At 52.6% G+C, this 10,032-nt stretch overlaps 1 protein-coding gene across 1 annotated transcript; it reads right to left on the reverse strand.

Moving 5' to 3' along the window:
• Window positions 1–7,234: 7,234 nt before the first annotated feature.
• On the reverse strand, window positions 7,235–9,419 carry LOC138423608 (interferon alpha-inducible protein 27-like protein 2). Its single transcript, XM_069559698.1, has 4 exons — window positions 9,171–9,419; window positions 9,010–9,039; window positions 8,236–8,397; window positions 7,235–7,456 (listed from the first exon to the last, which is right to left on the reverse strand). Exons 1-4 carry the CDS (start codon window positions 9,175–9,177, stop codon window positions 7,254–7,256), a joined length of 402 nt encoding a protein of 133 aa, XP_069415799.1. The 5' UTR covers window positions 9,178–9,419; the 3' UTR covers window positions 7,235–7,253.
• Between the last annotated feature and the right edge of the window lie 613 nt (window positions 9,420–10,032).

Consider the following 10,032-nt stretch of genomic DNA (forward strand, 5'->3'; position numbering starts at 1 on the left):
AGAGCCCTGGTCTTTGGCTGGTACGTGATTCCCAACCAAGGACTGCATTCTCAGTCCTCTTGCAGTGAAGCCCTCACAGGACTGGGTCTGGCCAGTGGGAAGTGAGTGGAAATGTATGCCGCTTTCTGGGCATGCCCTTAAGGGGAGTGTCGGGGGCTCTGCCTTGCCCCTTGGCCTCTCCCATGGGCTCTGCTGTGGTCAGAGGGGTGACCATCCTCCACCCTGCAGATGACAGCAGCATTTTAAGGAAGGCAGAGCAACAAGACCGCAGGAGCCTGGGCCTCCCTGAGCTGAACCACCGCTCTGGCTCATACCTGACTGAGGAACAGAGAAAGAAACCTCTCATGTTTAAGTCAAGAGGGCTTCTTTTACAGTAAGCAAATGTATACTCTCATGAACACAGGGGAATCTTTTGATTGCAAGTAATAGAGAGATCAATCCAATAAAGAGAGTTACTTTTACCTGCTCCTTCTCAAAATCCCACTAAAACAACAGGAAAGGACTAAAGAAAGGCTTAAACCCATGTCAACAAAGAGGCTGGGAGAGATGACAGTGACATAATTTAGGAGGTGGAAATCACACAGACCTGGGGCTCCACTTGGCAGCCCCAACAAAGCTGAATCTTAAGGTGTCAGTGGATAAAGGGAAAAAGAGGCAACTATGCCCTTAGGACCCCTCAGAGCCCTGGACATCAGAGTGGTGTGTGCTACTGCAGGTTGGCAGTAAGGTGGACTGGCAGCAAGAGGGCTGGCCGGAAGTCTATTTAGGAAGCAGACAGGCCCCTAGCTGGTCCCCTCTGGCAGACTCCTGGAAGTTTCGTTTTGGTGAGATGGAGTCCCTGGGCCAGGAGGCACCAGGAGCTTCAAACTGAGAATGAGAGTCTCCTTACATGGGTTGAGACCCTCAGTCTTCCTCCTTGACGGGAACTGAGAATGCTGTAGCTAGCCTACAACATTCTAAACAGAGGGAGGAAGATTCTTCTTGGGAATCTGACCAGCCCCCCAAAAGAAATTGCTGGTGTTCTAACATCTGGAAGGAGGTGCCTGTTGAAAGGTTCATCCGGACCTCGTACGGTCTCCAAGCTGACGAGAGCTGGCAAAGGCTGTCATGGTGTTGCCCGATTCCCGGCTCCTTGTCCACTGATGCTGAAGAGACAGAAAAACACGATCCAAAAGGATACACTCACCTCAGTGTTCGTGCAGGACTGTTTAAAAGCCAAGGCATGGAAGCAACCTAAGTGTCCATTGACAGAGGAATGGATAAAGAAGATGTACATATATACTCAGCCATTAACAATTATGAAATAATGTCACTTGCAGCAACATGGATGGGCCTAGAGATTGTTAGGCGGAGTGAAATCAGATGCAGAAGGAGAAACATTATATGACACCCCTTATATGTGCAAACTGAAAAGAAATGATACAAATGAATTTATTTACAAAACAGAAAGAGACTCACAGAGACCAAACATGGTTGCCAGCAGAAAAGGTTCAGGGAAAGGGATAGTTAGGGAGTTTGGGACGGACATGTACACACCGCTGTATTTAAAATGGATAACCAACAAGGACTTACTGTATAGCACATGGGACTCTGCTCAAGGTTATATGGCAGCCTGGATGGGAGTGGAGTCTGGGGGAGAACAGATACATGTGCATGTATGGCTGAGTCCCTTCACTGTTCACCTGAAAGTATCACATTGTTAATCAGCTATATCCCAATTTTTAAAAAAGAAATACGGAGTTAGAGTTTGGAGGAAATCGAAAGATGGCTTTATTCCTCTACCAGGCAAGGGGAGAACACAGCAGGCGATCGCCTCAAGAGCTGTGCCCTCCTCCTAGGGGAATTTAAAGAACTTATGAAGAATTTAAATTTAAAGAAGTTAAGTATAAAGAAAGCTGAGAGCTGAAGAATTGATGCTTTTGAACTGTGGTATTGGAGAAGATTCATGAGAGTCCCTTGGACTGCAAGGAGATCACACTAGTCCATCCTAAAGGAAATAAACCTTGAATATTCATTGGAAGGACTGATGCTTAAGCTGAAACTCCAATACTTTGGCCACCTGATGCGAAGAACTGACTCATTTGAAAAGCCCCTGATACTGCGAAAGATTGAAGGCAGGAGAAGGGGACGACAGAGGATGAGATGGTTGGTTGAATGGCATCAACGACTCAATGGACATGAGTGTGAATAAACTCTGGGAGTTGGTGATGGACAGCGAGGCCTGGCGTGCTGCAGTCCGTGGGGTTGCAAAGAGTTGGAAACGACTGAGCAACTGAATTGAACCGAACTGATGTAGCCTGGGTCTTGTGGTTTTAGGGTAAACGATTGGCTCAAAGTAATGAATGTCTTCAATTGTTCTTCCTGAATTATTTCAAAACAGTCACAGCTGGTGTCAGGCAGCCCAGTAATTGGATCCATTTATCTCTGGGTTATTGACCTGTGACCTTCTTTCTGAAATACAAACAGCTATAATGGGTTGTTTGCTATAAGAGAGTGCAAAGAGAGCAAATACCAAGTGCAGGATGTAACTTACATCAGCTGTCCCCAACCTTAATGGCACCAGGGACGGTTTACACCAGGGACGGTTTACATGGAAGACAGTTTTTCCATGGGCCAATGGGGTGGGTGATGGTTTGGGGATGATTCAAGTGCATCACATTTATTGTGTATTTTGTTTCTATTATTGTTACATCAGCTCCACCTCAGATCATCAGGCATTGGATCCCAGAAATTTGGGGACCCCGGGTTTACACAGTATCGGAGTGATAGGTTAGCTTTCTGAAGGACAGATTGAGTCAGACACTACAGATTAGTAACTGTTAAAAACTGGGGCTGATTAACTCTTTCAGGCCTGTTTACGTTTCTCCTCCAGCCTGCTCCCTGTTCTCCTTACTTCCCTTGTTCTCAGGAGAGGAAAGAAACTTCATTTCTATTGTTATTGCAATGATGCAACATCTGTGAAGGCTCAGACATGAAAGGCTTTGTGCTCAGTTGCTCAGTCATCCAGCTCTTTACACCCCTATGGACTGTAGCCCGACAGGCTTCTCTGCCCATGGGATTCTCCAGGCAAGAATACTGGAGTGGGTTGCCATTTCCTCCTCCAAGGGATCTTCTGACTCAGAGATCAAACTCAGTGTCTCTTACCCCCAGAGCAATTCTAAAAGCACTGGGGCAAGAGCAGCAGCAAAGCAAACAACGGTAAAAATATGTTTACTCTGGTTAAGACACTGGGCACGATGTAGCACAGAAAATCCACACGCTATTCCAGGACAGGTCACACTGCCACCCCTGTTTTTATAGGCGTTGTTGAAAGAGCCTGTAAGACATGACCCCACGTCCCTGACTCCGGCTGCTATTGAAGACGGGCTTCTTTCCATAACTCACATTTTCTTGGTGCGTTATTTCCAGGAGATCTGGAGCCTTTACCTGGCTCGCTGCCCATCAGCTCTGTCCCAGCTGCCTGCTCAAGCAATCAGCTTGTGTTCAGGGAGATAAAATAGCTTTCATAATAACTCAAATAATTTCAAAGTGATGAGGAGACCCGAGGTTGGGGAGGGATACACCGAAACAATTACAACCCTTGTCCAGCCAGCCTCCGCCAGACTCTCCTGAGTGACTTTGGAAATAGGAATTTTCCAGCAGAAAAGGAAACTGAAAAGGAAAGGGAAACTGAAATTGTGCCAGGCTTTCCCTGACAAGCTACAGGATTAGGGACTGTCTGCTGGTTTGCATGATTGCCCTCAAGGGCCTTGACCCGTGGCTTTGTAAAGGGTAGCGTTTCCCAGATCTTGGCTCCCTGTCTGCCGATGAGGAATGGAAATATGGAGATAGAGTTTGGAGGGAAGAGAAAAGAGCAGCTTTATTTATTTATTTATTTTTGAAGAGCAAAAGGGAAACACAGTTGGCTAGGGTCTCAAGAACCGTGAACCCCCTCTCTGGGATTAGGGAGAGGTTTTCTATCATCATTCCTTTTCCTTTCGCAGGGTTTTGAAACGGCCACAGCATTTAGGCAATTGAGGAACTGGGTCTGGTGTCCCTAAACTTATTGTCTCCTGACCTTTTTTTTTACCCCGCCTTGAAGTGCAGAATGCTGCAAGAGAGGGTAGGGAGAAAAGAATGCCAGGTGCAGAATACAACTTATTTGAAGTCAGAGAGTAATTAGCTTTGTTTAACTTTGTGAAGGGCAAGTCTAGCTACAAGTATTTGTTAGTGTTAATAGTAACAGCTAAAGAATAACCAAGATTAACTCTTGAAGATCTGTTTAGCTGGTATGTGCTGGTATGTGACCTCTGGAGGTGGGGAGTTATCCCCCAAAACTAAAACCCATCCCTGGCTGAGGGCTCTTCTGGGGAGTGGGGGGACAAACACCTGACACCTCCAGGCTGTCTTGTAGCCCCTGGGGGCAGGCACTGGGAGCCAGTGCTGGGGAGACCTGGACAAAGCTCCCACAGGGTCTGTTGCTCTAGCGAAGTGGAGAGTGTGGTGAACCGGATTTATGCCAGGCCCTGCACCAGGTGACGGGGAGGAGGAGAGGGAGGGGCGAGAACGGGGCTTCCAGGGTGGGTCAGTGATGAAGAATCCGCCTGCCAATGGAGAAGATACAGATTCGACCCCTGTGCCGGGCAGGTCCCCCCCCCACCCCCCCCCCACCCCCCCCCCCCCCCCCCCCCCCCCCGCACAGAGCCTGGCGCTACTGAGCACGCATGCACTGCCGCGCGCGAGAGGTCGATCTGATCAGGAGTTCAGCTGGGGGTTTGGAGTTCTTGTTCCTATGGCTGCCGTCTGTGACCCAGCAACCTCACATCTGGCTTCCCTGGCCTTCCCGCAGTGTTGCTTGTCCTTTGCTAGCCTGGCGGCCAGGGCCGAGGGGTTCTCTGTGGCCCCAGCGGGTCTCAGTCTTCGCAGGCGCTGTGGACCTGGCCTCGGGGGGCGCTGTTGTCTGGTTACCGTTCCCCTCCCCCTGCTGCCCCAGTGGTGGGCGGAGCCTTACTATCCCAGTCCAGAAAGTTTAGCACCCCAACTTCAGGGGGAACGGTTTTTTTTTTCTCTTTTTCTTTCCTGTCTACAGTGATCTTCACCTGTGCTCTGCGGGCTACAGTTTACTCTCCTTGCACTAGCAGAATAAGGCTTTTGTTCCCTAGGGGGCGGGGCTGCAGCTCCCCTCTGCCAGTCTTGCCTCAATGAGGTGCGTTTTCCTTGGGTTTCCTCCTGCCTCCAGTCTTTCTTGGGAGCACCCAGTGGGTCCTTGGGAGCTTTCAGTCTGGCCTGAAGCATCCATCCTTGTGACTGTAGCTCCCCAGGGCCCCTGCACTCATGCAAGCCTATCCTTGCCCTTGAGCGATCAGGTAAGGCTCTCAGCTGAACTCGCACCCCCTGCACCAGCCTCAGCTCCCTCCTGCGCTCTGCACAGGGTGGTCTCCAGGGCTCTCCTTGGAGGAACCTGACCTCCCTGAGAATTCAGGCCCATCTGGTGGCCCCCGCTTCAGCTCTTTCAGGGGTTGAAGGAAAGTTATGCTTTTGTAAGTTTTCTGGCTTTTTCTTATTGTCGGGGGGAGTTAACACTCTCTCTAGCTTCCTGTGTCCTAAGCAGCCCCTCCTTCTTCATAGGGTCAGGAGCAGCAGTTTCAGAACTGATTATCTCCTTCTTTAAAAAGACTCCAGAGAATGTAGGCCTCTCTGGAAGGAAGTGAGCGCTCACTCTGGATGGGAACAGAGTCTCAGGGGAGACCAAGAACTCTTGTCACCAGGGGAAGTGAAGGAAGTGAAGTCGCTCAGTTGTGTCAGACTCTTTGCGACCCCATGGACTGTAGCCTATCAGGCTCCTCCGTCCACGGGATTTTCCAGGCAAGAGGGCTGGAGTGGATTGCCATTTCCTTCTCCAGGGGACTTTCCTGACCCAGGAATCGAACCCGGGTCTCCCGGGTTCGCATTGCAGGCAAACGGTCACCAGGGGAGGAACTGGTAAACGCCAGTTCCCTTTCAATTTTCCAGGCACAAAGCGTAGGGACCACTCCCGACCCCATCTCTTCCTCTCGAAGTACCCACTGTAACACTTGGCACACGGCACTGTCCTTGTCCTGGTGGTCTGCTGGTCAGCCTCCCCACAGCATTCTGAGAAAGGCCAATGTCCTGATCACCTCTGGATGTCTGGTGTCCAATAATGACATTAAGGGCAGAGGGATCTGGGGTCAGTGGCTCTATACGCATCCTAGATACCCCTCATCTCTGCCTACCTAGGAACCTCTGTCAACCCCATCGTTGAGTGTGGCCTCCTAGATGGCTCAGTGGTAAGGAATCCACCTACTAATTCAGGAGACACAGGAGATGCGAGTTTGATCCCTGGGTGGGGAAGACCCCTGGAGGAGGAACTGGCAACCCACTCCAGTATTCTTGCTTGGGAAACGCTATGGACAGAGAGGCCTGGTGGCCTTTAGTCCAGGTGGTTGCAAAGAATTGGATACAACTGAGCAACTAAGAGAAGGCGATGGCACCCCACTCCAGTACTCTTGCCTGGAAAACCCCATGGACGGAGGAGCCTGGTGGGCTGCAGTCGATGGGGTCGCTAAGAGTCGGACACAACTGAACGACTTCACTTTCACTTTTCACTTTCATGCATTGGAGAAGGAAATGGCAACCCACTCCAGTGTTCTTGCCTGGAGAATCCCAGGGACGGGGGAGCCTGGTGGGCTGCCATCTATGGGGTCGCACAGAGTCAGACACGACTGACGTGACTTAGCAGCAGCAGCAGCAGAGCAACTAAGCATTCAAGCATCATTGAGTGAGTGGTAAACTGAGACCCACGGATGGCCCACGGATGGCCCTGGGTTATACAGCCCATGCTCTGTAAGATGGGGACCAATGAGAGCCTCCTGCCAAGTGATACTGTGCTTGATCAGCTGGCCACCCCTCTCTGCCCCCCACCAGAAGACAGGTTGGGAGTGTGGTGGTTCAGTCGCTAAGTCGCTAAGACTCTGCAACGCCATGGACTGTAGCCCACCAGGCTCCTCTGTCCATGGGATTTCCCAGGCAAGAATGCTGGAGTGGGTTGCCATATCCTTTTTCCAGGGGATCTTCCTGACCCCAGGGATTGCACTCATGTCTCCTGCATTGGCAGGTGGATTCTTTACCACTGAGTCACCGGGGAAGCCCTTCAGGTTGGGAGAATGGGGAGGAATTGAAACTTCCAGTTCACAACTCACAGCCCCCCAGGGCTGCAAGGAGTAAAGACAGGGAGTTACATCTGCAGGTGATCTTTATTTCTCATACTTCTCTGGCCCGAGTGGGGGTTTTGGAGGTTCGACTTGGGGTACATTTTCTCCTGGCTGCTCCCCTGCAGGTCTGGGTCCACCTGGAGGAGGGGAAGGAGGTGCCCTTCTGGCTCCTCCAAGCAAAGCCCCAAAAGCTGATCCAACGGAGCCCAGGAGGATGTTGGATGATGTGGAGAGTCCAGCTGCCCCTGTTGGGAGAGAAAAAGGGTGAGCGTAGGAAGGGTGCAGTGGCCAGTGGCTGGGACCCCTTCAGAAGGCCTGAGGCCCAGAGATGCCACGTGGATGCCTCCTCTAGGTCCAGAATCCCCCAGGGCTCTGCTTTGGGCAGAGGGAGCTAGAGGTGGCTGGAAGAGAGAGAGAAGGGGGTGAAGAGAGAGAGTCAGCCACAGACCCCAAGAGCGACAGGTCCCACTGAGGCTGAGAGGGGAGGGGATCTGCCTAGGCCACTCAGGGGTCAGATTTTGGCAGGGCTAGACCCAGAGCCCAGGCTTCCCTGGTGGCTCCGTGGTAAAGAACCTGCCAATGCAGGAGACGTGGGTTCGATTCCTGGGTTGGGAAGATCCACTGGAGAAGGAGATGGCAACCCACTCTGGCATTCTTGCCTGAGAAATCCCAAGGACAGAGGAGCCTGGTGGGCTACAGTCCATGAGGTCACAAACAGCCGGACACGACTTAGCGACTAAACAACAAAAACAAAGACCTAGAGCCCAGCTGTCACAAACCCTGGGACCCTCCGTTCTTCTCTTTCCCAGGACCCGCTCACCCCTCCACTCCACTCCTGCCTGCAAGGCTCACCCAGGACTCAGGAGAACAGTGAGGGAGAGACAGAGAACCAGGGACCTTGAGGACCACGAAACTGGAGGGGAGGGACCGGCCCTCCCGCAGGCTTAGCCTCGGGCGACACTTGTGCTGGTCGGACCCTCCTCCCCTCTGTTCCTCCCGCCCCTCATCCGGCCCAGCCCCTTACCCACGGACTGGAGAGTGGCCACCAGGCTGCCGGCGGCAACTCCGCCCCCATTGGCCACCGCGGCCGCTGACATCATCTTGGCCGCTAAGGAGGAGGCGGCGATTCCAGCCCCCGTGAAGCCCACGGCGCCCAGCACCGCGGGCACCGCCGCCACCGCCAGGGCTGCAGGGAGAGAGGAGCTTTGGGGTCGGGGGCATGGGCTGAGGGGAGTGGACCCCCCTTTAGGAATCCTTGACAGTTTCTGGGGACTGTCTGCTTGGAGCAGACGGGGACAGCCGCTTGGAGAAATGTCCCAAGGTTAAAAAAAAAAAAAAATGGTATGGGAGCGGGGCTGTGGAGCCAGCTAGGGACAGTAGTTTAGGGGAGGCACCTATTTGAGTCTCCAACTTGCAGTGTGGCAACGGGGAAGTCACCACCCCTTCCTGGGCTTCAGGTCTGCGTGCGTGTGCGTGCGTGCGTGTGTGTGCGTGCGTGTGTGTGTGTGTCAGTGTGGGGGTGAAATAAACCAATAAACCACTGCTGGCTTTAGCAGCAAATACCCTTTCAAATGAAACCTTCTCTACATGCTCTTTACATATAAGGACTAGAGGAGCATCTACGTGGGGGATCGCGGGGTCCTCTTCCTAGGGAGCACCGCTCTTGGTCCCTAGCAGTCACCCCAGCGGCTCCAGGAGTGGTGGGGAGTGTCCCCTTTCTAAGGCCTCCCGTCCATCCCCGGACCGGGGCCAGGTGAAGGCCTGGCGACACAGGGATGCAGGGATGCAGGGAAGTCACCTCCTCCGATCGCAGCGGCCGCCGCTCGTTCTTGAGAGAGAGGAGAGAGAGTTGGTTGAAGTATTGAGGGAAAGAAGCGAGTCCTCTGGCCCTTGGTGGGTTGGGGTCTGGGAGGGCCGCCCCCTGCCCAGGACGTCCCCTGATGGGAAGGAGAAACTCACTTATCATGGCGATGCCCTCTTCGCAGCAGCTGAGCTCAGGAAATGACTAAGATCCAGGAGGTGCTGTGATTGTCCGAGGAACCAATGGGGAAGCGGTCGGCCCCTCGCAGCATCTCTGCCCCAATTAGACTCTGCTGCTGCTGCTGCTGCTGCTGCTAAGTCGCTTCAGTCGTGTCCAACTCTGTGCGACCCCATAGACGGCAGCCCACCAGGCTCCCCCGTCCCTGGGATTCTCCAGGCAAGAACACTGGAGTGGGTTGCCAGGAAGCACATTCTGCTCTCCTGCTCGCCCGCCCCCACCCGCTTCCCATCCCTACCCCCGGGTCTTACTCGCCCGCCCCCCACCTTCACCCCACTGGTCCTTCTCTTCACCTGCCCCTCTCCTCCGGCTCTCTTCTACCCACCGGTGGTTGCCCCCCCGCCCGAATGGGATTCTCTCTGGTTTGGTGGCCCCACCAAAGGGAAAAGAACCTGAAAACACCCGAAAGACGCTGCAAGTGGACCGGGGTTCCAAGTGTAACATTTTGCCCCCTGATGACAGACGAGTCGTTCTCGGCCAAAAACAAAAAAATAACAACAACAACAAAATAAATACACACAGAACGCAAGGAGAAAATTTAATTCACTTCCAGAGGGAGATACTGGTAGATCTTACTGCTTTTCCTTCCAGTCTGTCTTGCCAAGACCACCACATCTCCATCCTGTAACCTCACTTCCAAGTTCCAATCACACTTGTATGCTACTTTGCAAATTACTTATTTAATCTACCGTTTATATTTCCCCAAGCTGTTTAATGGGCTTCCCTGGTAGCTCAGCTAGTAAAAAAAATCTGCCTGCAATGCAGGAGACCCCGATTCAATTC

This window comes from Ovis canadensis, chromosome 18 (genome assembly GCF_042477335.2).
Source record: "Ovis canadensis isolate MfBH-ARS-UI-01 breed Bighorn chromosome 18, ARS-UI_OviCan_v2, whole genome shotgun sequence".
Taxonomy (NCBI): domain Eukaryota; kingdom Metazoa; phylum Chordata; class Mammalia; order Artiodactyla; family Bovidae; genus Ovis; species Ovis canadensis.

Bases quoted from the DNA above. Each gene is read 5' to 3' on its own strand.
- LOC138423608 (XM_069559698.1), bottom strand. The intron at 8,398-9,009 runs GTGACTTCCCTG...CTCTCCCTGCAG, and splicing joins GGCCGCTGCGATCGGAGGAG to CCCTGGCGGTGGCGGCGGTG. The intron at 7,457-8,235 runs GTAAGGGGCTGG...CTCTCCCAACAG, and splicing joins GGCCACTCTCCAGTCCGTGG to GGGCAGCTGGACTCTCCACA.